This window comes from Mesoplodon mirus (assembly GCF_964341445.2).
Source record: "Mesoplodon mirus genome assembly, chromosome: 3".
NCBI lineage: Eukaryota > Metazoa > Chordata > Mammalia > Artiodactyla > Ziphiidae > Mesoplodon > Mesoplodon mirus.
In genome coordinates this window covers 56,610,989-56,637,386 of record NC_138978.1, presented here as the reverse complement: position 1 = coordinate 56,637,386, position 26,398 = coordinate 56,610,989, and the positions used below count along the sequence as shown (strand labels likewise).

The 26,398-nt window shown below is 46.1% G+C and overlaps 1 protein-coding gene across 2 annotated transcripts in view; it reads left to right on the top strand.

Annotated features, from left to right (window-relative positions):
* KANK4 (KN motif and ankyrin repeat domains 4) overlaps positions 1-26,398 on the top strand; it is a 68,384-nt gene that overhangs the window by 14,258 nt on the left and 27,728 nt on the right. Inside the window, exons 2-3 of one of the 2 annotated variants that reach the window (XM_082613836.1) lie at positions 15,957-16,177; positions 22,160-22,247. In XM_082613836.1, the coding sequence (XP_082469962.1) occupies positions 15,968-16,177; positions 22,160-22,247 (298 nt within the window). In that variant the 5' untranslated portion in view covers positions 15,957-15,967. Of the gene's footprint in view, positions 1-15,815; positions 16,178-22,159; positions 22,248-26,398 lie in introns of those variants that run through there. The other variant, XM_082613835.1, reaches the window with a different exon arrangement.

The window sequence follows — 26,398 nt, the reverse complement described above, 5'->3', positions numbered from 1 at the left end:
CTTACAGACCAGCTCTTCTCAATAGAAACATAACGCGAGTCACATTTAAAATGTTCTAGCAGCACATTAAATAAAATAAAAAGGAAACGGTGACATTAATAATATATTTTTATTTAACCCAATATATCATTATTTTAACATGTAATCAATACCAAAAAAGTTAATGAGATATTTTTACATTTGTTTTCTCATCCTAAGTCTTCGAAATCCATTGCACATTTTACACTCATGGCACATTTTAATTCAGACTAGCCGCATTTCAAGTGCTCAGTAGCCCCATGTGTTGAATAGTTTGTGGCGATGGTTTGGGCCAGTGTAGTTATGAGGCTTCATTCACTGTTAAACCGAGAAGGCTTATTTGGAGATGGGTAATGGGGTGCTTCTGGGCCCCTTTGTGATCAGGGTGTCTTTGGGTGGGACGGCCCATCAGCAGACCTCAGTTACAGCACATTGTGGCTACTTGCCCTGTCCTCACCTTTGTGCTTGTTGTCATGGGCGACATGATGCTGAAAATATTCCCCTCGCCCACTGTGCCACCACCCACACTATTTGTGTCCTCCCTTGCCCTCTCCTGTCTTCCCTCTTGACACCTGTGACTTTTGTGAACCCCAATCCTAGATTTAACTTTACTGTGCCCTTTCTCTGATCCTGCCTTGGGACTGCTGGATTCATTTTAAATCCATGCCCTTTGACCTCAGCTGCTACTTGTCACCCTCACGTTTGTCTCAGTTGTCTCTCATCCCCCTCGCTGACTGTTGCAAACCTCACCTGCTCCCTTGAGCTCTCAAATCCATCCACCCGTCCTCGTTCTCAGCACGGGGGCAGTTCCTCCCTTACTGAGAAGGTGGAGGTCATGTGGCTTGAACGCTCTCATCTCCACCTCACCGTTTCTCTTCATCTGTGCTCTCCTCTCCCAGGCCAGAGCCTTAAAAACCTTCCCTTCCCACCTCCAGAAACACTCTACTTCAAACTGGCCAGGAAGCTCTGGCTTCGGATCCTTCAAATCTCAGGTCTACCTACTGCTAACCTGGGTAAGTTGTTTAAGTGCCCTGTGCCCGGTTTCTTCATTGCAAAATATGACTAATATGACTCATAAGATCACCTAGTGCCTATGGTGGCAGCGAAGGTGAAATTCAGTTTTGTGACATGTTTTAACACAGAGCCTGGAGTAAATGTTGACTCTTATGTTCCCTTCTCTTGCTGGTGTCTCAGTCCATCCCTCTCCCCTGGCTTCTCCCCTTGGCCTGCAAACACACTCCCTGTCTAGTAGTTCACCTTATTCCTCCCTTGAGCAGCTGCCCATCTCTCTTCTGAATTCCACTGAAGTATCGAAGAGTAGCCCCACCTGTTGCCTCTACCCTCTTGTCAACCCCAGGCATCTTCCCCCTGCTCTACTGACACTGTGCTCACTGGTTTTCTACACTCACCCTCCTTTGGATTTCTGGGCTGCGAGCCACACTGGCTCTTCTTCCCCACCCCCGCTCCCCGCTGTGACTTTCCCCACACTCCTCTAACGTCGCTCTAGCTTCTCACTGCCCCCCTCACCTCAGCATGACTCTAGATGACTCTAGAATCTACACTCTCGTCTTCAGGCTTCTCCTCTGCCCCAGGCCCACCTTTTCTACTGTCTGCTGGGCCACCCTCACAGGATAAACCCCTCTCTGTGGGTGAACCCCTAGGCAGGCACACTCGTGCCCGAGGACACTAACAGTCCGGTCTCCTACTCCCAGATCTCTTCTCCCTCCTGACCTCCCTAACTCGGCTGTGGTTCCCGCCACTCTCTAGATACCCAGGTCTGAAACCCTGCAGTTTTTGACACTTCCTTCATCTCCCAAATCCAGTGCCTGAACTAAAGTACAGTAAGTCCCCTACACACGAACCTTCAAGTTGTGAACTTTCAAAGGTGCAAACATGCCCCTGGATGCCAGCTGTTGTACTGTACTACTGTACTTTTCAAGGTACTGTACTGTAAAATTAAAAGTGTTTTCTTTTTTGTTTGTTTGTTTTTTATGTATTATTTTTGTGAAAAGTATTATAAACCTATTACAGTACAGTACTATACAGCCAGTTGTGTTAGCTGGGTACCTAGGCTAACTTTGTTGGACTTAACGAACAAATTGGACTTCCGATCGTGCTCTTGGAATGGAACTTGTTCGTATGTAGGGGACTTACTGTAAGTGTTTAGTAACAAAAGGTTATAATCAATGAATCCCATTGGTTGCCAAGTCCTGCCCTTTTCTTCCTTTCTCTCTAGTTCATCACTTTTCAATTCCCACTGTAGGCCCTATGGTAAGCATTTGCTATACTTCATCCCAATTCATCTGTTCAACCCTGTAAGGAAGAAGTTGTGTTTTTTTCTGTTTTATGTACGTGGACACTGGGGCTGGCAGAGTTTAGGGAATTTGCTAAACATATGCTGGTAAGCGGCAGAGCTGGGTTTTGGACTCAAGCCTGCCTTTCTCCAAAGCCCACCCTCCTATTATGCTCTCTTGCCTCTAGCAGTTCCTGTACCAGGCTATGCTCTTTTCAGAATTGAATACATATTGTGTATGTACATGAACACATCCTTCTGTGCCTGTATTGTTCGCGTGTTGGTGTTCTATTTACCCTGCTGTTACCCAGGCTCATCGCTGGTTTATTTCAGAGTCTGTGCCTTGACCCTCAGTGTTAGCACTTGAAAGCCTTCCCTGAGCCCAGGTCCCCACCATGAAATGCCAGAGCCTAGAAGTAGGAATGTGAACACATCTTCCAACAGAACATATGTTTCCCTTTCTCGGGTCTCAGGCTCCCCATCTGTAAACTGAGAGAGTTGCACAAGTTAATTGCAAGAGCCTGTCCTGCTCTTATGCTCCATGAATCTGTTTCATGGTTCTGCTTACCTGGGTCCTCCTGAGCGCTCAGCACATGATAGACGCTGTGGGCAATGCAGAGAGAGCACAAGAGGCATTGCCCCAGCCGCCAAGGAGCTGACAAAATTATTCCGGAAAACAAGCCAACATTCAGGAAACTGCCAGCAGTATAAGACATTATGTAATTATGCCTGCAATCTCAGATTATTGAACCATTTGTGATGGTTCAATAAAGGAGAAGAAAAACTGCTGTTCTTTTAAAAGAAAAAAAATTACATAAAAGGAGCCGTTAGTGAAAAGCATTGGCCGGACTTCTCCTCAGATTTGCTACTCTCTCTTCCCTCTCGAAATCAGTCTGTAAATATTTACTGTCTACTAATGGGCCAGGCCCTAGGGACACACACACTCCCTCATTGCAGCCAGAGCTGTATCCAAAACCCAGCCTTCATCTGGTTCCTCTCCTGCTGAAGAACCTTTGTGGGTTTCCTACTCTCTATAGAATAAAACGAGCTGACTTCCAGCTCCTGCCTTCTCCCTCCTGGGCCCCCCACCCTGCATGCTAGGCCTGGTGCACTGGTCATTCCTCAAGCCCACTGTACCTGTTTTCATCTCTTGGCTAGGGCTGCTTTACCCAGCCTGCCTAGTGAACTTCTCTTCATCCTTCAAAGCCCAGCTCAGATACCACACTGTGATGCTTTCGTGGTCTTCTATCATGCCTTTGCCCACCCCTCTGACACCATGTGTCCTTGTTTAGGTCTCCACCTCCTGTTTTGAACCATGAGTTCCTTAAAGGGTCTTTATCCCCTGTCTTCATCATCCACGAATCCACAGAACCTAGCCCTGAGCATGAACAATAGTTTCTGATGAATGACTGATTGAATACCATCCATAGAGGCTGATCTTTGAACAGGAAGCTCCCTTGCTTTCTCTCAAGCTGCTGGGCTGTTTAACTCCATGCCTCACGGCCTGCGAAGGAGACTGGATGGTTGAGAAAGCATCACTGTTTCCTCTTTCCACACAGTAGTGGGGACACACCGCCACAAGAGCCTCACTGTAGCCCTGGAGGGGACTTTCAAAAGCAGCAGCCGCTGACACCATACCTAGTAGGGGCTGCGCTGAAGGAGGCCTTTGTGTTGGGCTTGGCAGGCAGGGGGCTCTGTGTTCCAGAGCACAAGTGTGTAAGTATGTCAGGCAGGGTCCGGGCTGCACACACCCGCCGAGGGCCTGGGCCCCTAACGGCTCCTGCCCTGGGAAGAAAAGGAGGCATTGTATGCGCTGGCTGCGCTCCAAGGGAAATATTCCTGTTGTTCTTCTGTTTTGAACTGCTCCCTTTTTAAAGGGGAAAAGTCCAGAAGTGCAAATCTCTCTCCCACTCCAACACATCCTGTCCACCAATTCCAAATCAGTTGCTGCCTTCAAAATATTAATCAATCTGTGAATCCATCAATTCATTCATGTGACTGCTATGTCTTCAAGGAGCACTGCTAGGGGTCAGCACTGTACTGGGCACGAGGGAGACAGCCCTTGTCCCTTTGAGGCTCAGTTCGGGATTGCCGGGTGTCCACATCCTTGTGGATCCTGGCCCTGCTCCTTCTCTGGGGCCCGATGTCCCTCTGCAGCTCAGGACTCCGCCTTGAGGCCTCTGCCCTTGCCTGTCCTCCACCTCCACGACCTGGCCCTGCATTGTATCACCTCCCAGAGGCACGTGTTATCAGGCCACCACCCTACCCCCACACCAGGCCTTGCAGGCAGGTGTGGTCAGAACCATGGCCCAGTCTGGGCGGTTAGAAACTTAAGCAGGAAGACCTGATTCAACCCTAGCTCTGCCTTTCACTATCTTTGTGACTTGCACCAAGTTACTCAAGCTCTCTGGGCTTCGGCTTCCTAATCTGCAAACCAGAACGAATGATACCTGGCCTCACACACACAGCCATTGGGTGGAGGAAATGGTACTGTACTGCCTGGCACCAGGCCTCTCCTGCCACACGGCAGCTCTCAATTAATTAATAACCAAACAATGAACAACTATTGAGCACTTACTAGTCTCATCCTTCCCTCAGAAACAACAGCAACCACGGCTTCTGTTTGAGTGTTTTCTACATGCCAAGTTTTGTGTTAAGTCCAGGCATAGCGCCATCAGAACAGCCTCCAAAGTGCTTGGTTCTTTCTTATACCCTTTCATAGCTGGGGAAACTGGCTCTGAGCTAGAGTGACGTGGCCAAGGCCACACAGCTTGCAAGCACCGGAGTGAGGAATTGTGCCTAGGTCTGTTGGACCCCTTCCCATCCCTTCCCAACCAGACAGATGCCCATCACAGGCTTGGCTTCTTGGTTCTGGGACCTGAAGCATCAGCATCTCCTGAGAGCTTGTTGGAAATGCAGATTCTCAGGCCCCGCCCCACACCCACTGAATCAGCCGCTGCATTTTATCAAGATCTTTGGGCGCTGTGTGTGCATAATACAATTTGAGAAGCACTGAACTGAGTTTCTAAAGCGTTTTTTAAAGTAAGTTAGAAAAGGACTTCTCAAACTATAGAGTGCATAAAAATACCGGGAGGGCTCGTTAAAACACTGATTCCTGCCCCGGAGATTCTGATTTTTGTATCCATTGCTCCTTCCATTCTTATCTATTGCCTTCACTTCGCGGGTTCCTTGGTGTAGGTGTAATGCATGTGAGTAGGATCCAGGCAAACTTCTGGCTCAAGTCTTGGCACCAGGCTGCTCATGGGTTATGTATGCAGAGCCATTAAGGGAAATCTGGGCTGGACTTGGGGCCTGCACTGAGTCTGGCAGCAACATCCCTCTGCTTTGGGGGAAACTGCCCCACTGGCAGGGAGGTACATCTCTCTCCTGAGTTATATGAGGAAGGAGCCATGGATCCCTGCAGCAGCCACACCACACTCCCTACCCCTTTGAACAACAAAGAAAGGAAATTAACTTGTAACCTAAAAGCCTGAAAAATACATCTTTCTAATGGAAAATTTGACAGAGCGATAGATCTGCAAAGAGCATTTTCTCTAAAATTGACATCTGTGTGACTTGACTGCTGCTATCTGGTTAAATAGCAGTTAAACAGCTCAAGCCGCCTTGGAACTTTCAAAGATTATTTGAAAAGTAATTGTGTTTTATTGATTAAATAATTTTAAGTTAATCAGAAAGCCACTGCATTCCTTAGTCTATTCCTTTGCAAATAAATTTATCTTATAGTCCTATTGCATGCCTCCCAAATGTTGTTTATATGTTGATAATCATCTGATATTTAATGAGCGCGGCTGGTGATGGAATTTAACAGTAAATTAGTTCCTTTGCTAAATCCTATCTGGTTCCTTCTCTTTCTGTTCTGACTCCACTGGCAACTTACTTCATAGACAGTTGCAGAACTAGAACCTGAGAGACAGAGAACACCGTAGTTAAGAGGTTGGTCTCTGGAGTGAGACATACGTCAATTTGAATTCCAGTCCTGCAACTGACTAGCCTGTGCCCTGAGCCTATCATCTGTGAAGAGAGTATAATAGTACCTACCCAATATGATCATTGTGAAATTAAATGTTATCATTGTACAATATTGGAGAGTGTCTGGCTAACAATGATATCATTATTATAACAATATGAGTAGTCACTGTTATGATGATGCCACCTCAGTTTTCTAATCTGTAAAATGGGAACTAAAAACATAAACACATGAGTATTCAAAACTTCTTTGCCCATAGAGCCTTCGAGTAATTCCCTTCTAGGAATTAGCTTGCTTGGCTGTTACCCCTCCACTATTATGTCAACTGGGGTCATCCAGTGATGAGGAAGCTCTGGACAAATGGAGCCAATATTGGGATTGTGACGAGGATAGAGAGAGATGGCAGAGGATGGGTGCGTAGATGCCAGAGGTGAGGGAGTGAAGATCCAGGCGGAAGGGATTGCATAAGGGATGTTGGGGGTCAGAGCACGCTGCTTCTGGAGCAGTTACTTTGCTGGAAATAGATACTGAGAATAGCAGAGATAGGAAAGGAAAATTTTAAGACTTTTGCTTTGTGCTAAGAATGCACTTCCTCTTTTGTGTTTTCTCTAGAGACTGCAGTGAAGCTTTGGATTGCCTCCAATGCATTTTTTTCTACTTAAATGCTGTTTCTTTGAACACAACCCTGAGCTGTGGCCGGGCCATAAGGTGGCCATCTTTACCTCATTTACAGGGGAATCGTGATAGGACCATCCCAGGGCTGAGTGAGGATGGGTAAAGGACTCAGTACAGAATACGTGCTTAATTGCCATTGGTAACTATTTCCATTGCTGTGCATCATACTTTGTCTGTTGCCAGAAGCTGCAAGCAAAGGTCACCATTAGGAAAATGAGCAGTTCTCTGGCTCTCTTTACCAACATCAGGCCATTATCCCACATTTAAACTAGGGACACCAACCACATTGTTTTCAAAGAAGCCATCAATTTGGTGCCCTCCAATGCCTACTGCAGACCAGGGCCATCAGCATGAAATTTATAAAGGAAAGCAGGAGTCTAGAAAGCAGAATCTGACCTTGGCCCTGCTGTATGGTATGGGCAACTCATTGAGCTGCAGTTTCCCCTTTAGTAAGTGAAGATAAGGTCCAGAGTCCTGTGTTATGTTTCTCTGCTCCCAACTGTAGATAATCAGCAGGACTGACTGAACATTTGCCACCTGCAAGGCCATGGGCTGGTGCCCTAAAGGATACCCAAAAGCACGAAAGAGGGGCCTCAACCTGAAAAAAAAAAAAAGCCCTAAAATCTGGCTGGAAGAGAAGATGTGAGCAGGGAAAAGAATCTGAAAAAGAATACACACACACACATAACTGAATCACTTTGCTGTACACGTGAAACTAACACAACATTGTTAATCAACTATACTTAAATTAAAAAATAAAATAAAATATAAAAAAAGAAAGAAAAGATGTGAGCATCTTTATTTTTTTTATTGGAGTTACCTAATGAAAGTCTGCCTGTCCTCTGCTATCAATTCGCAACCACTATGGGGTGATACAAACATGGGATGTCAGTTTTGGAAACATCTTTTCTTAGTGACTTTACTCACATTAAAATGAAACAAAACAAAACAAATCCCAAACCAGAATAGTGTATGACCTTCCTTTGTATTGCCATGTGGTACACTGACAACGAACCCTATCTCTAAGGGAATTTGAGGTTGATAGAAGTTTCTAGAGACCTTCTTCTCTCACTGCCTCTCTCTGGTTCATCTCTAAAGATGCCCAACCTTCCCTCAGTCGCATGCTGCTGAGGCTGGGTGCTCACCATCCTTGTCTGACCCACATCACATATGCCCGCTCCTCTCTGGACTGTGCTTGCTAGAGGGCCAGGCGGGGCCTTGTGAAATAATAATAAAAAGCTTTCCAACTTGCCTGAAAAATCTGGAAACATCACTGGCTTCACCCAGGTGTCTGGAGATGACTTATCAGGTTCGGTTTGGTTTAACTGACTTCCCTGTGCCAAGAAAAATTTTCCTCCCAACCCAGAAGGCAGATGCCACAGCCCACGCAAGCCCTAAAGTGTCTGCACCTGCAGCCGTGTTCCAAAGCCAGCCTGATGCCTGTGAAGGCTTCCGCTGGACTCTGACCAGGACCATGATGCTGGGACCGGGGGCTGCCCTAAGAGGGTGGGTGCAGGGGTGCCCCACGGCAGAGGGTGTGTATGTGCTTACCCTTAAGATGCTTTCACTGAACTGACCCAGGAGGGAGGAGGGGAGGCTGAATTCCTTGGTTTACTCCAAGTTGTGGTTCCCAAGCTCTTTGGACTGTGGCCCAGTTCAGCCAAGCAAAAGACCTTGTGGCCCACCGAGCCCACTGATTCCCACTTTACAGTGAGAAAGAATTTGGTAATAACAAAGGGTAAAGGGGAAGAGAAAAATAATCAAAATGGTCGTGCAGCAAATCCTCAGGACACAGCAATCAACAGAAACTCCAAAGAGTAATTCTCCAAGTAATGTAAATTAATGGAATAAAGCAATTAAAAACCAAGGCAACACTGATGCTGCATCGTAGCAGTCAAGGGTCACAGTTGCAAACAACAGAACCGATTCTAGCAAACTTACGTAAAAGAGGAATTTATTAGAGGATGTCAGGTCACTCCATCACCCTCCTCAGAATCACTTGCCTGCAGCCCTTCCTTTTCCAGGGCACTTTCTTCCAATCTGAGGTCTGGCCTGGGTGCCTCTGCCTGCTGAGTGCAGGTGCCACGACTGGGTCCTAGCTGTAAAGGAGTCTGGCACTGTAAATTCTGTTTTCAACCTTGAGGAGGTGGAACTCCTAAGGAAGGAAATAACCCAGACATAGGAAGGGTGTTCACATGGTTCTGGGTAGCCCAAAATAGCATGACAAATGTCTTTTGCTGTAATAACAAAGCACCCTTCCTGAGAATTGGGGGAATTCCAGCTCTTCACCTGCATGCATACTACACCCTAGTTCTGCAGTGTTGTTTACCAGTGGATGGAGGCCACACATTTTTATAGAACAGAGAGTTAATATTCTCAGTAAACTCTAATAAACTAATTTTTGTTTATGAATACCAAGGTTTATTAATTCTCAATAACTCATTACGTTCCTAATTCCTTATAAAAATGAAATCCCATGTATGAAGTTTCCTTTGAGGGTGATGAAAATGTTCTAAAATCTGATTGTGGACTTTTCAATAACTGGTTCTGGGAATAGTCGCATGCAAAAGAATGAAGCTGGCCTTTATCTTAAACCAAATGACCTCAAAATGGTTCAAAGTCCTAGATTTAAAAGCTAAAACTGTAAAGCTCTTAGAAGAAAACATTGAAGAAAATATTTATGACATTGAATTTGGCAACAATTTCATGGATATAATACCAAAGCACAGGCAACAACAACAAAAATAGATAAATTGGACTTCATCAAGTAACCTTTGTGCATCAAAGGACACTATCAAGAAAGCAAAAAGACACTACAGAATGGGAGAAAATATTTGCAAATCACATATCTAATAATGGGTTAATATCCACAATATATAAAGAACTCTGACAACTCAACAACAACAAAAACAAACAACCCAATTCAAAAATGGACAAAGAACTGATTTGCAAGGAAGAAATGGAGACACAGATGTTGAGAACAAATGTGTAGACACCAAGGGGGGAAAGCAGGGGGGTGGGGGGGTTGTTGCTGGTGGTGGTGGTGGGATGGATTGGGAGATTGGGACTGACATATATACACTAATATGTATAAAATAGATAACTAATAAGAACCTGCTGTATAAAAAAAATGTGACGGTGATTTTAGGGAAATTATTTTGTCTCCATTTTCTCATGTATGAAATTAAAACTAGGATCATTCAGATGATCTCGTTAGATGGATGATGTTTACAGACAAATATCTGATACTTTTTCATCCTAATAAATAAGAACCAAACAAAATTTTTTAAACAATGGACAAAGAACTTAGACATTTCTCCAAAGAAGATATACAAATGGTCAATAAGCACGTGAAAAGATGCTCAATAATCATTGGTCATTGGGGAAATACAAAACAAAACCACAATGAGATAATACTACACACCTACTATACTTACTAGGATGTCTATAATGATTTTTTTTAATGAGAAAAAAATGTTGGTGAAGCTGTGGAGAAACTGGGATCTTCATGTATTAGTGATGGGAATGTAGAATGGTGCGGCTGTTTTGGAAATAGTTTGGCAGTTCCTCAGAAAGTTAAACATAGGGGACTTCCCTGGTGGTGCAGTGATTAAGAATCCGCCTGCCAATGCATGGGACATGGGTTCGAGCCCTGGTCCGGGAAGATCCCACATCCCGCGGAGCAACTAAGCCCGTGCGCCACAACTACTGAGCCCGTGCTCTAGACCCCGTGAGCCACAACTACTGAGCCCACATGCCACAACTACTGAAGCCCATGTACCTAGAGCCCGTGCTCCACAATGAGAGAAGCCACTGCAATGAGAAGCTCACGCGCCGCAACTAGGGAAAGCCCATGCGTAGCAATGAAGACCCAATGCAGGCAAATAAACAAATAAGTAAGTAAATAAATTTATATATAAAAAAAAAGTTGAACACAAAATTACCATATAACCCAGCAATTTCACTCCTAGGTATATATCCAAAATAAATGAAAGCAGGAACTCAAACAGATACTTGTACAGCAATGTTCACAGCAGCATTATTTGCAATAACCAAAAGATGGAAGCAACCCAAGTGTCAATTGATAGATGAATGAATAAACCAGATGTGATACTTACATACGATGGAATATCACTCAACCATAAAAAGAAATGAAAATTTTGATGTATGCTACAACTTGGATGGACCTTGACAACATGCTAAGTGAAATAAGCCAGACATAGGAGGACAAATATTGCATAATTCCACTTATAGAAGGTACCTAGAATAGGTAAGTTTATAGAGACAGAAAGTAGAATAGATGTTACCAGGGCTGGGAGCAAAGGGGAATAGGGAGCTATTGTTTTATAGGTTACAGAGTTATGTTGGAGATGATGAAAACGTTTGGGGTATAGATGGTAGTGATGGTTACACAGCATTGTGAATACCACTGAATTCTACACCTACCAATGGTTAAAATGGTAAATTTTATGTTATGCATATTTTACCACAATTTAAAAAATTAGGTTGTGGCAATGTTTGCACACTCTGAGTATATTACAGCTATTGAATTGTACAATTTGTATGGGTAAATTGTATGGTATGTAGATTATATCTAAATAAGGCTGTGAAAAAAATCCTTTCCAGCTCTGGCAGTCTCTATGATCTATCTATTAATCCGTTTATTTATTCATTAATTCAACATATTTTTGTTGTGTTTCTACCATGCCAACAGTTAGGGATAGGATGATAAATAAAATAAACACAATCCCTAGCCTTTTCTTGCTTAAAAAACTGTGGGTTTTAAGAAGTAATCATAGCTAACATTTACTGAGTGTTCACTACACAGTGAGCATTGGCACAAGCATTTACTGTACCTTATCTCATGCGGTTCTCACAACCGTGTCCTGAGCTGGGCTCTTCTTGAATAAAGAAATTTGCTCAAGGTCACACAGCCAGGATTTGAACCTGGTCTATCTTACCTTGAAATCTTTGCTCTTAATCATTCATCGTTATATGTGGTAGCTGGGTTCCAGCACCTGGAGTTGGGGTATTCCCTGGAGACCTGCCCAGAGACCTGTCTGTCAGGCTGGCTGATCTAGCAGCATTACAGGGAGAGTTAAACTTGAGATGAAATGACCTCTAGGAGGGATTGGGTTTGGAGAATAAGGCCTAAGTCCATGGAATCTTGCACAGCCATTTATAGTAATCATTATAAAGCAGGTATATTTTCTAAATGTTATGTGATTAGAATTTTAAATACAAAATTGAATTCAAAGTTGAATTTATATCATTATGTTACTAGCTACTATATTTATTATTTATTGAACATAGACTGTATACCCGCCTCTGTTCTAAGTTGTTGACAGGTATTGTCATCTTATTTAATTCTCTTGACAGATCCATGATGTGTAAGGTGTATTACTATTCCTACTTTACCAGTGAGGCAGCTAAGGCACAGAGAGGTTAAATAATTTGTCCAGGGTTACACAGTCACTAGCAGAGCTGGGATTCTAGCCCTGGCTTCTTTTTTTTTTTTTTTTTTGCGGTACACGGGCCTCTCACTGCTGTGGCCTCTCCCGTTGCGGAGCACAGGCTCCGGACGCGCAGGCTCAGCGGCCATGGCTCACGGGCCCAGCAGCTCCGCAGCATGTGGGATCTTCCCAGACCGGGGCACGAACCTGTGTCCCCTGCATGGGCAGGCGGATTCTCAACCACTGCGCCACCAGGGAAGCCCCTAGCCCTGGCTTCTTGACTTGGAGTCCAGACTCTTAGCCACTCTAGAACTTGGTCTTCAATTATGTTAAAATATGCAAAATAGATGGACATGACTGTGCTGCAACTTTCTGGCTAGGGTGTGTCCCCTGTCACATTCTTATCAACACTGAGGACCTTTAAAAAAATCTGTTTTTTCTAACTTGTAAGAGAGTCTGTGTCGTACCATGGTTAAGAGCAGTACGTTACCTGGATTCGAATCTTGGCGCTGATGGTCTCAGTAACTGGGCAACTGCTCTGAGCCTCAGCTTTGTCCTCAGATAATGGACATAACAATACTACTTTATAGGGTCATTGTGGGAATTAAATTGGCTGGTTTTGGAATGGACCTATAGTGCCTGGTGCAGTGTAGGGTAAATAAATAGTATGGCATTTCGATGTTTTCTAGCATCTTTTTTATTATTAATTCATGCAGTTAAACATTGTTAAAAATGTTAACCATTGGTATTTCTTCTTTCCTGAATTGCCTGCTTGTGACCCTTCATCATTTGTCTGTTGGCATCTTTATTTAACAGAGTGTCTGAGTCAAAGACTAAGAGCATTCTGGAAGGGTCTAAGTGAAGGGAGGGATGAGGAGTAGAGGTCTTTTCCCCCGTGGGCCTGATGCCTTTCCTTTTCTCCAAGGAGCATTTTTCACTGGTTAGTGCAGCCTCCTCTCTCCCTGCAACTGGCCCTGTTTCGTCCCTGAGAAATTTTCATCTGCCTTAAAGGGTCAATCATTTGAATAGCTCATTCCCACTGGACCCCTACACCCACAGATCTCCCACGTGTGGTTTCTTTCTCTGTCCAGTGAAGTTGCATTTTGTCAGAATGGCTGTAACCAGTCTGCTCTGAGAGGCTGTTTCAGCAGCATGTGTTCCTAAGCAGCGCACTGCTCCCTGGCCCTGCGTAATAGCTGACCTCCCTGAGCAAAGTGCAAAAGCCTAAGGGACCGCTTAGATAAAGGGCACATTCTTCAGATAGTTCTACCTCTTCTCCCTCTTGCCTGGCGCCATCTTGCCTGACTTAGGTGGTCCACTTTTTTCCCATCATGGGGCAGAAGGGACCTGGGCCATAAAAGTTGGAGGCTTCTAAATTGCGAAAGGAGTCAAACCTCCCCTCGGCTAAATGATTCCTGCCAAAAAAGTTCTGGTGGATAAGTGTGTTTGGTCCAGGAGAATTTTCTGGGTATATAGGTGGTAACATGAAATTGGCTACTAATATTAAGACATATGCATGAGTGAGTTGTAGGGGTAGAGACATGCCAGTATCCCCGCATGGCAAGGGCCAGAGGCTGTGGAGGGGATCCCCCGCAAAGAAGCTCAGACTCCCCTAGAGAAAGTTGTTGGTGTTTCTCATGGAGACCTCCCCTAAATGTGAGGTCGCCTTCTGCCTGGACAGCACCAGCATTGAAGCTTACGTTCTGGAGTTTGTGTGTCTCCTGCATTCACCTGCATGCCCAGTTCAGGCTGCGTGGTTTAGAGGAAAGGATATTAGACTGGGAGACAGAACATCTGGGTTTGAGTTGAGCCTTTGCCTTTTCTTAGCTTTATACCCTTGGGAACCAACTTTGTTTTTTCATCTGGAAGATGGTGGGTAACATTCCCGGTTCTGCTCACCTCCCTGCTTGACCATGGAGTTAATTGAGAGTACTAGGTAAGTGCAAAGACAGAAGAATCTCTCCTCCTATTAGAGACGTAGGCAGTCAGCACAGTGCCTGAACCTGCATCTCATGTGGAACTCAGAGAACTGAGAGAACTACCCATCTTCAGAAAGAGAGCTGAAGAAGGAGGGTTAGAGGTATGTGTGTGTGTTTGTGGATCTTCTGTCCTGGCGTCTGAGCCAAGCTGATCCATGGCACTGCTAGGGGCTAGTATTTCCTTCCCTCATTCTGCTTGCTGTCTTTTTCAATCTGATGAGAGGCCTGGCACCTGTTGGAAAGGAGAGGTGCTTTCTTGGTACCTAAGGGAGTATCTGGAGAGGTCACTTGTGTTTAGAGTCGTCGGTATCGTGGATAAGTTCAGTTTCACAAACTTTACTGAACATCTAGCCTGTGATCCTGGTCAGGGAGACAGACACAGAGGCAGCAATTAGAATTTAGGTGACACCTGCGGCAGTTAAGGGCTGACAGGAGCAGTGTAAGCAGGAAGGCTGGCCACTGCACTTGGAGGAGATGCTGAGCGGAGCTTGGGGGACAGGCGGGAGCTGGCCAGTGTTCCTGGAAGAATGTTGGGTGTTTCAAGAAAGGCTCAGCTCTGCAAGGAAGCCTCTCACCATTCTGTCTTCGATAAGAAAGAATTTATCCTGGGAGAGGAAATGAGAAGGCTTACCTCTATCATATAGATAAACCAGAGAGGAAAAGTGGGTGGCTAGAAGGTCATGGGACCTGGTGAAATGGAGAGCTCTTTTTCCCTCAGCTTCCTGGTGAAATGTCTTATGCTTCTAGCCGTTCTCTAGCCAATTCAGAGGGGATGGTCGATGATCATTTAAAATCTAACAGAAAGACAGTCTGCTCCTCAGTATATTTTTAAATATAACCTCAGAGTTCAAGGTACATTTCTGATTTTTAAAAAAAATTCTGGTGGTTTGGTCTGTGTACTAGTTAAATACTTTTAGCAGTTGAGAAAAGTGAATGTTGGTGTTCCATAGTCTCGTCCATCACATCATCCCATGCCTTTCAGTAAATTTGTTAATGTCCGTCTTGAGCAAGATGCTCCAGAGTCTTCCAAGGAAAATAAGAAATTTGATCCAGTGTAGTGGGAAGAACACAGAATTCTACCCGCCCCCGAAATCTTCATTTTAATCCAGATTCACTCCTGGGTGAGCCAAGGGAATTTGCTGAGTCCGTCTCATTTTCTTCACCTGTACAATGGGGATGCTCAGCCCTGCCTGTCTGCCTTAATCTGGTGTGAGGCCCTGGATGTGAAGTACTTTCCAAGTGTCCTGGGCTGGATGCAGGCAGCACTTCAGGGTGACACTCAGCTCTGGTATCAATTTCAGTGTGGGTTAGACAGGAATCTGCCCTCGCCTCTGAGAGCACATCTCGACAGGCAGTGTCTGTAAAGGTCAGAGCTGCTTCGACATGTCTTGCTGATGGGGCTTCATTTCCTAGGACAGCCTCGTTTGGCTAGAGCCACAGAAGGTCAAGGGGATAAGGTCCTCTCATCCTTTTGCTGAGCCTGCATACAGGAGCCCAGATGCTCTCCTGGTCCCGTTTTGATTGCACCCACCCCCCTGTATCTCCTTCAGGTCTAGTACTGATGCTGGATTTGCAGAGCCTGGAGCCTCTGTGCCTGCGCCTCACACCTGCCTCTGTTCCAAAGAGCTGCGGCTGCAGTGGGCTGGCTGAGACTCTTCACGGCGCCTGCCTGGGATACTCTGGGACCTTCCTCCTCCACAGCTGCCTTCTCCCCGGCTCCTGTACCCGCCCTTTGGAAATCACTGGTCCGCTCTGGAGCTGGATCCTTACAGTAGGTACTTCCTTGCTTTTCTCTTTCTGCCAGAATTGGGTGAGTTTTGGTGCTGGGGCATCAGCTTCACATAGCGGCAGGAAGCAGGAGCTGCCAGTCTGGCCCCAGGAACTCACTGGTCATTGTTTCTTCTAGCTCTGCCCCGACAGACTTCCAGTCACTGATTGATCAGGGCAGCGAGCAGTCTGGGGATCGCTCACAGAAGCTTTGCTTGGCTGTGGGACCCAGGAGGCAGCGGGGGGGAGGACGTTTCTAAGGCAGAGCCTGGAAGAAGGAGGTGCACCACTGGAGGGTTTCAGCTCCTTAGGAGGCTGAGTTCTCTTTAGGAGCAAATTTATTAATGCGCCACTCAGCTGCAGGGAAGGAGGAGGAAAAGCATAATTAATTATGACCCCCCCCACCCCAGATAAGCGCCTAGCTTTGGGGGAGTGTGCAGAGGAAGGCGTGCACCGTTTCAGCATCTTTAGATGCGTCCCTCTGAACTGGGAGCAGCTCTGGGAACTAACTTTCCGACTGAATGATTTGAGCTTTCTTCCTCTTTCTGCAAGATCCAGTATCAGCTTATTGAGCACCGAATTCCTTCCTGACCCCAGTCCCCGCTTCCCGTGAGCAAAAGGGAAGTCATTATTGCTTTTCCAGCAAGGTCACGGATCACCTGACCAAATCGTTAACAGCTGGGGAGCCAGTGCTGCTGTGCTGGACTCAGGAGCCATCGGCTCGGGTCTAGCAGCAGAACCCCGCTTTCCGGGAGGAGGTGACTCCCCCAGCTCCAGGCTGTGGCAGGGGGAGGATGCCAAGGGAAGGTAATGTGGTCCCAGCTTTCCTCCCGACGGTTTTCTCTTCTTCATGAAGCTCCAGATTCAGCTGCTGCAGTGCAGGCAAAAATGACAGACACTTGCAGAAAACTGTGGGAACGGAGTTATTGAGATTGTGTTAATGTGTCATTTATTGAGCATGAGTTATCTCTTTGTTTCCTGGGTTGGTGGGAAGTGAGCTGGCTGGAGAACTCGGTTGATGGAATCCTTTTCGGGAGTGCATCTCACTTCCCCAGTGCCTGGACTTCAGCCCTCTTAATGTTAAGCAGTGCTGTCAGATGCCTCCTGCTGTTTAGCACAGGGGACGTTCCCACTTGGAGGCGTGGGGCCCTGGAGTGGGGAAACGGGAAGCTCTCATCATCTGGGGAGATCAGTATGAGGTATAAGTCATTTTTTTCCTCTCTTTCAGAGAGAGCGTTTTGTCTTTGCAAGAGGTCTTGCAGGGATTGACAGATTGCTGTTTGGTGTGCTACCTTGCTAAATATTTGACTTTGTAAGGTTGAATTCTCCAAGAATTCTCATGGCAATAAGGCTGTGCTTTGAGCCAAGCTTTCTTTTTAAGGAAATCCAAGGTGCTATTTATTTTGGCATGCAGCTTGTTCTGGGGTGAAATATGGCATTTTTATTATTGCAGAATAAAGAGAGGTTTGAAGAGAACAAACGTACAGAACTAGGTTTCAGTTTCAGGGCTAAGTAGAGGAAGGTTTCTTTGTATTTGGATTTGAGGTTAAAAGTGAGATTGAAAATGGCATCATAAAAAGAATAACTGGGGAGAGGGAGAGGGTGGGGGTATAAATCGCCGGAGTTGGTCTGGCCCAGGGAAATCCACGCTCCTGGGCATGGACCCTGCTGGAACCGTTTCTGACGTGGCCTGGTAGATACATATGGGCTAACACTGCTGTCTGCCAGCAACTGCCTCTTTGGTTGATTTTGTGCGGGCAGCCTCAGTCCTCACCTCTTCACTGCCCACTGGCTTTGAGAAGCAGTGTGGAGTGATGGAGTCGCACAAACTGTCCTGCCCCTAATTAACTGGGTAACTTTAGATTGGCCACATAGCCTCTTTGTGTCTTTGTTCCTCATCTGGAACTTGAAGATGATCTGCCACATGTTAGGATATAGCTGGGCAGTGGGTGAGGGTGACGTGTGGCCACAGAAATGAGTCCTGTAGGAGTTCTGACCTTCACAAGCTTAACAGGGGAGAAGAACTAGAAGAAGATCCAGCGATGTATACTCAAAACATCTAGAATATCATGAGCTCACGAGAGAGGCTGGGACCTAATTGGGCATTATTTATCCTGGGATAGGCCATAAACAAATGAAAAGTTACATAGCACCGCCAGTCTTACAATTCTGAACACTGGGGATACAGCGTAACAGAACGAGTAATAAATTGCTTCTAAGTCAAAATTTTAAATGCTCCAGGAGGTTGCAAAATTCCACTTTAAAGGGAAATGGTGTCCAACAAAGCTATTTTTCATATTCTGTTGTATTGCAAACAAAGTAGCATGTGTCAATGTAGCATTTAGTCTTTGATTCCACTCCCCTAAGCACATCAAACATCCACCCACTCGAAGAAAACTCCCTTAGCTAAATTCCGAGATGTCCGTGCGAAGGACCACGGGCCAAGGTGGAGAAGGCTGGGGTGCGTGGAGCTGGAAGTGGCATAACTTGGGCATTATAGTCCCCCCTTTCCTGCAGAGCCCTTTACGGTGAAAGCTTGCTCGGCCCTCTTCAGAGAGTTGGGGTATCAACTAATTAATTTCTGTAGCCTTGGAAAGATTCATTTAGAAAAATTCAAGTCTAAGAAAACGATTAGAGGTCTCTATAGAGTTCTTTTTAATGAACTTTGACCCCAAGGGTGCTGCAGAATTATTTGAAGCTCTATGATCTGATATATGAAGGGCTGAACTGTAACTCTAACCAAGGGCAGTGGGTGTGATTGAACTCCCCGAGGTGATGGTGAGTTCGTGCAGCCAGAGGTCCATCTGCACCCAGGTGGCCACCTCCTGCTTAGGAGGAGCTTTGTTGCTTGGTGTCCAGCCTCGGAGAAGCAGATGGCACTTTGGTCAGGAGGACTTATAAAAGGAGTGGTGGAGGACTTACAAAAGGAGCGGTTCGGGCTTCCCTGGTGGTGCAGTGGTTGGGAGTCCGCCTGCCGATGCAGGGGACACGGGTTCGTGCCCCGGTCCGGAAGGATCCTGCATGCCGCGGAGCAGCTGGGCCCGTGGGCCGTGGCCGCTGGGCCTGCGCGTCCGGAGCCTGTGCTCCACAGCGGGAGAGGCCACGGCGGTGAGAGGCCCACGTACCACAAAAAAAAAAAAAAAAAAAGGATTGGTTCTCCTCCTGCATGCCCAGAAGATGCATCACATATACTGGGGAGAAAAGCAGAGAAGCATCGGAGTCAGAAACGTTTCCCCTCACAAAGAGAGCTGGGGATCAGTCACAGCATCAGTCTTGTTTACAGGGGTGGAAAAATGTTTACAAATCAGTTTTGTTCCCAGCACAGGCTTGGAGTCAACTAGACTTGAGAGCAAATCCTGCTCGAATACTTGCTTGTTATATGATTTGGGGCAGGCCTTCCAACTCTCTCAGCCTCCGTCTCCCTACCTGGAAAATGGGGACAATAATAATCCTCTTGGGGTTATGGTGAGGCTTGCGTGTGGTAATTCGAGTGTGTCAAGTGCTCCGAGCTCTGCCTGTTATTCAGTAATGTTTTGAGGGGGGAGGAGGAAGGAAGCAGAAGGAGAGGAGAGGCCGTGATGATGGGGGGGGCATGTGTAGGGGTTGCATCCTCACCCTTTTCTTCCCCAGTTTTCACCTTGAAGCTGCTGGGCCTCTCCTGCCTGCCAGCCTGTGGGAGGCCCCACCCCTGGCTGCAGACTGCAGATCTGGGGCACTGAGATCGGCAGCAGTGTCCTCTGCCCAGGAACCTTCTCTTTCTTTTCTTTTTTCTTCCAGTTGAGTTATAATTGACATACAACATTGTGTTAGTTTCAGGTGTCCAATGTAATGATTTGATATTTGTATATGTTGTGAAATGACTGCCACAATAACTTTAGTTAACATCCACTATGTCAGATAGTTACAGTTTTTTTTTCTTGTGACAAGAACTTTTAAGATCTACTCTCTTAGCAACTTTCAAAAGTATAATACAGTATTGTTAACTATAGTCACCATGCTGTACATTTCATCCCCAGGACTTTTTATCTTAAAACTGGCAGTTTGTACCTTTTGATGCCCTTCACCCATTTTGCCCAGCCGTCACCCCCAACCCCTGCCTCTGACAGCCACTAATCTGTTCTCGATATCTATGAGTTCTTTTTTTTTTTTTTTTTTTTTTTTGCGGTACGCGGGCCTCTCACTGTTGTGGCCTCTCCCGTTGCGGAGCACAGGCTCTGGACGCGCAGGCTCAGCATCCATGGCTCACGGGCCCAGCCGCTCCGCGGCATGTGGGATCTTCCCGGACCGGGGCACGAACCCGTGTCCCCTGCATCTGTAGGTGGACTCTCAACCACTGCGCCACCAGGGAAGCCCTGAGTTCTCTTTTGTTTAATAAAGATTTCACATACAGTGTTTGTCTTTGACTTATTTCACTTAGCATAATGCCCTTAGGGTCCGTGCGTATTATCACAAATGGCAAGATTTCCTTCTTTTTTATGACTGAGTAATATTCCATTATGTATATACACTATGCACCACATCTTCTTTATCCGTTCATCCGTCAGTGGACACTTAGGTTGTTTCAGAACCTCCTCTTTTTAACAAGGGCGACCCTCCCTCACCCCTGATTAGAAGCTTCCATGCCTCTCCGCTGTCAGCCTCCTTAGTGGCCACTTTTAGCCTCCAGGACCATCCACATTCACCTTCCTTCTCCCTAACTTCTTCTCTGCTCCAGCTCCAAACTCAAGTACTGGTTGCCACAAAGGTAAGTGAGGTATTTAGCTTCTGTGATCTTTCTGCAAGGAGTGTCTCTGCCTATAGAAACCCTGTCTACCCTTCCAGGCTCTGCCACTCCTGCATAGGCAAAGGCCGCTGCATGGAACGTGGTTATGGGGGGACCTGAGACAGGAGCAGGGTGCTCGCTTTGGGGACAGCAGCAGCACTCCCAGAAAGAGGGTTCAGCAAACCTTCTGTCGGGCAGACTTCAGACTTCCTCTTATTTGGCAGACCTGATATTTCCCAGGCATCTTCCCCAGTTTGCTTGTCTGTTCCCCATTTTCCATCCCAGGTGGCTGGGGGCCACCCCTTGTCCTTTTCTTCCTCCCACGTCCTCCCAACCTTTCCCTCATCCCTGGTATGCTTCTCTGATCTGAAGTTTGTGGTCGAGCACATTGGAATTCCTAAAACAACTCCGCTTCTACTGCTGAGGTGTCACAGATGATTTATTATTCTGATGTGTGCGGAGTTAAATCATAAAAACCAATTTCCTAGGTGATTTACTGTACTGGGGGCAGGATCCAGGTTGTTTACCATTTGAAGAAATAGTTCTGGAAAAGGATTGAAACTTTGGGGAGAATTTATGATCAAACCTCAAGGTACCCTAATTCAGAGTCAGGAGAGTACGCTGCTTGCATAGTTACTGATGTCTTCCGGCTACCAGGCTTGACCTCCCCCTTGTTCTGCCCCTGGTTAGAAATCACCCCAAATTATTAGCTCCTAGTCAGTCCCTCCAATTAGCTCATCTTCTTCTTGAATCTGATTGGGATGTCACAGATCACTTATAGGTACTCTGATTCCAGCTCTTCCCAAAAAATGGATTATGATTCTTTTACCATGACAGGAAGTGAGTAGATTTCAGCTCTTGATATTTTGGAAAGAGCACCATGCTGCTTGTCGGAGACCTGGGTCCAGTTCCTTCACGAATGTGCTGAGAGGCCTTGCACAGAACAATTAACTTCTAAGCCTTAGTTTTCTCATCTGTCTAGTTGGACCAGAGGCTTCCTTTGGTGTCAACCACTGCTAACATTCCATGAAGACACACCCCAGATTCTACTCTAGGAGTGTGTATAGGCTTTTAATTTCCCTCCTTGGAGGGCTACAAGCACATGGGTACCCTGGGAGAAAGGCAAGGAGGGGCGTTACTTTTTTTTTTTCTTGCTGCTATGTTCCCTCCATACTTATTCTAATTGTAATGAGACTCTCCACTTTTCCATCCTCTTTCTTTCAGACCACTCCAACAAATTGTACAGGCTTATCGGAAGAAGAGCGCCCAAGAGACTGGCGGTCAGCATTCTCTAAGATGGAGAAGACAGACGGTAGGAAGGATCCCTTGTATTCCCTGTTCTACAGTGAGCACTTGGGTTGGAAAGCGGTTATTACCATAAATCCTGGAAACAGCTCAGGGGAGGCCTACGGGAGACCGTCTAGGCGGTGCTGGGAAACCCAAACTGTGTGTTTCAGACATGAACAAGAGAAGGTAGTAGGGAATGAAAATGAAGGCTTATGTTTATATTGGAGTTGTGTACTTTTTGTAGTGTTTCTTATCCCTTCCAAGCACCAAGAAGGGAGCAGGATGATCTCACTCATTCACCTCATTTTAGAGATGAGGAACTTGAGGTCTAAAAATGAGGCACAATTTGGTAAAAGAGCCTGCATTCATACCTGTGTGATTTTCCAAGGCATTTCACTTGTTTGAGCTTCACTTCCCTCCTATATCAGTTAGCTTTGCTGTGTAACAAACCACTCAAAAATGTATTGACTTAAAGATATTTATTATTTCTTAAAAGATCCTGTGGATTGGCTAAGCCATTATTCTGGGCTGGGCCAGCTTGACTGATCTCTGCTGGACTTGTTCACATGTCTGTGGTCTTCTGGGTGACTTGTCCTGATGGTTTAGAATGGTTACACTCACATGTCTGGTGGTGGACTCCATGTCACCTAGGGCATTGGTGATGATTTGGCCGTGCGTCTTTTGTTGCCCAGCAGGCTAGTTGGGGTTTGTTCACATGACGACAGAAGGGTTCCAAGCACAGCAAGAACGGACAAACTCTAATGTGCAAGCAACTTTCAAATCTCTGCATCTGTCACATTTGCTGTTGACCAAGTCACAAGGCCAAGCCTAGGGTCAGTGTGGGAGGGAAGTACCCAAGGGTGGGTTATAATGGTGGCTATTTTTGCAAACAGTCTGCCACACCTTGTCTGTAAGCAGGTATGAATACCTACTTCGCAGGGTTGGTAAAGGATTAAATGAGATAATGCATGTAAGGTTGTTGAGTAATAACTATCTAGCCCAATGAATATTCCCCTTTCCCTCCCCAGGAAACTTGCCAAACATCATAGACTAGACCCCGATCCCCTGACTTCTAATGAAATGCTTTTTCCAGATTACTCAATGTCAGGAAACAGGAGAGCCTATATGGCCCTTCACTGGTACAGGACTCAAGGATTAGACAGCAGCTCCAGCCCCGCCTTACCCTTCTTTCCAAATGCAGTTACCATATATTTCAAAAGTCTGCCTCTCTCCCCAGGGAGCTGCCTTTTCAGCGCATCCCTGAAAGTGGTCCCACAGAACACCAGCTAATTCCCTTAATGCCCCGGGGGCCTGTCATTCCTGCCTGCCTCATTTGTCCCTGCTCAGCATCCTTGGCACGGCTGCTTTCCACGTGATCACCCACAGCTAGCTAAGAAAGGCACCCCTCCCTTCAAGCACACACATCTCACAAAATAAAGGCAGAGGAGGGAAAAGACAGCTTCCACTGTCTTGGCCTTTTGAAGAGATTCATTTAATTCCCCTTCTTTCTGGTTGTATTTTTGGCCACTTTCTCTCTAGTTTCTGTTTTTCCCATTTCCTTCAGAAACTGAGTATAGGCTTTTGGACTTTTTTCCTCATTTTAAATGCCTCTAATGGGTTCCCTTACTTGCACCCCACTTCACTTTTTCCCTCAGGGTAATGACTGTGGCCCCTTCCTCCTTCCCTTGTCTCCTTCCAATCCCTTTTCTCATGCCTACCTGTAAGTCTTAGGCTCATGACTGTGTTTGCAGGTCCTTTCCAACTTGGGTCTAGTGATCTGGGGTGCTTTCAGACTGAGACTCTGTAGGGAATTCTAGGTAGCTCTGAGCCTCATATATCTTACTTTTTTCTTCTCCCCTGACTCGTTTTTCCCAGTTTCTCCAGAATTATTTTCTTGGACTCTCACTTCCTCTTGATGCTGTAGTCCTAACACAGAGTTAAATATTCAAGAAAGAGCACATTCTCCGTGAATCTCCCCCTGCCCCGTTCAGAGCTAGCCCGTCCTCGTCTTTTGGCCCCTTTGTTGAGTACCTATGCCATGTTCTCTACTGCATCGGTGCTAATAATCACAACTCTGTGAGTTAGGTATTCTTATCCCCACGTTACAAATGCAGAGACTGAGGCATAGGGAATTTAAATAATTTGCCCAGAATCACAGAGGCAGGAGGTAACAGAGGCAGGATTCAACTCCAGCCAGTCATGTGTTGGTTTGTCAGATCTGAAGTTCATTTTGAGCAGAGACAGTCCTCCTAATTAATTCTCACCCTGGCCCAATGCCTGGAATTCTGAGCTCCTGCATACCTATCACCAGGTAGAATTAAAAGGAGCAGAACTTAATGTGAGCATAGATCTCCCAGCATATCAGATCAAGCTCCCTCATTCAAGGTCCAGCATTCCTCTTGCACTGGGAGAAAGAGAAGGAATGCAGAACGGTGGGTGGCAGGCACAGCAGCACAATGTGTGGGTGTGTGTGTGTGTGAGAGAGAGAGAGAGAGGAGAGGAGAGAGACCCCATAGTGTAGCTTAGGAAAGCACCTATTAAACCCGTCATCCTGGATAACTGCTCGGTCTCCCTGACTTCTTTGATTCACCTCAATCTCCCTTGTGCAGTATTTTCCCTTGGAACCTGCTGTTCCTCATTCGATGCTATTATTGTATTTGTGCTCTGGACCTGCTCTCAGAGGCTGATGGGCAAATCAGTTCATTTCTACCGAATTGAGGCAGTAAGCAGATAAATAATGCAGTCTCCCCTTTGGAGTGTTCTTTGCCTTCTGGGTCATAAATCTGCTCCCTATTTAACTTTAGACAAATACCTCCTCTCTGATTTGGCTTGTTCCTATAATCCAGGAGGCTGCTGAACTGGCCAGTAGGCCTAAGAGTATAGCCAAGTGCAGCTGGGAAACTAACAAAGAACAATTGCTGTCATTGAGACTACAAGTGGGCCTCTTTGGGAGAAAGCAGGTTTGTAAAAAATCATGTGGGTGCATGGGAACTTATTGGAGTTTTTTGGATGCTGGAGGAGTGTTTACTCCTTATCTGCCTGGAGTCCAGGTATCTGCACAGAAGCTCTGGAACCCAACTTGGACCAACCCTGCGGATCAGCACCAATGCCTTGCTGTGTTCCCTGCTGAGGCCGAGACTTACTCACCCACAGGCCCTGCAACTTTACTTAGCACTGAGGCTGGTAGGGTCGATTGTGTCAGTGTTCAAGGGTTCAGCCTTTATGTGTCTACTTGGCTTCTTTAGTTCTTTGGAGATAACTGTACTTCCCTAAGCACAGTTCCTGTGCCCCAAGCATGTAGCACTGGCCAGAAGGACAGATCAGACAGGCAAGTGGGAAGAGCTCAGTCCAAATACGTCATCACTCTTAGGGAGAAAGCAGCCCTATATGTGCCCCAGGTAACGCCATCATTTGCACCTCTTCTTGAACCTGCCCCTCCCTTCCATTCCCTTCGCCTCTTTCACCTTGACCATGTCAGCAATCTCCCAACTGGTGTTCAGGCCTCTGGTTTGTTCTTCTTCTAATCCTCTGTAAGAATGCTCACTGCGAAATCACATTTGACCAAGTCACTCCCGTGTGTCAAACCCTTTGATGACTCCCACTGCCTAGAGAGTAAAGTCAAGGCTTGTTGGCGTGCATACAGGTGGCTCCCTGATCTGGCTCTTGCTGACCTTTCCAATTTTGTCTTTTTCTACTCCTCACCCCTCTCTTCCACACATATCAACTGTGTTTATAGAACCCTGCATTACTATGGATTTTCACACCTTAATGCATTTGCCCATTCTCTGACATATATCTGATCTGTCCTGGCTATCTATTGCTGCATAACAAACCACCCCAAAACTTAGTGGCTTAAAACAATCATGCATTACTAACACAAGTTCAGCTGAGTGGTTCTCATTTGGAGTCCCTCCTGTCATTGAAATCAGATGATGGCTGAGGCTGGAATCATCTGAAGTTCTTTTACTTATGCCTGGCACCTGGGCTAGGATGTCTGGAACAGCTCAGTCTGGTGAGGCATCTCTCACCATCTCTTCACATGACCTCTCTCTGGAGCTACTTGGGCTTACTCACAGTATGGCAGTCTCGGGGAAGTTGGACTCCTTACATGACATCTGGCTTCCCCCTGAGTGTGCATTCTAAGAGACGCAGGTAGAACTTAGAGGCTTCTTATGA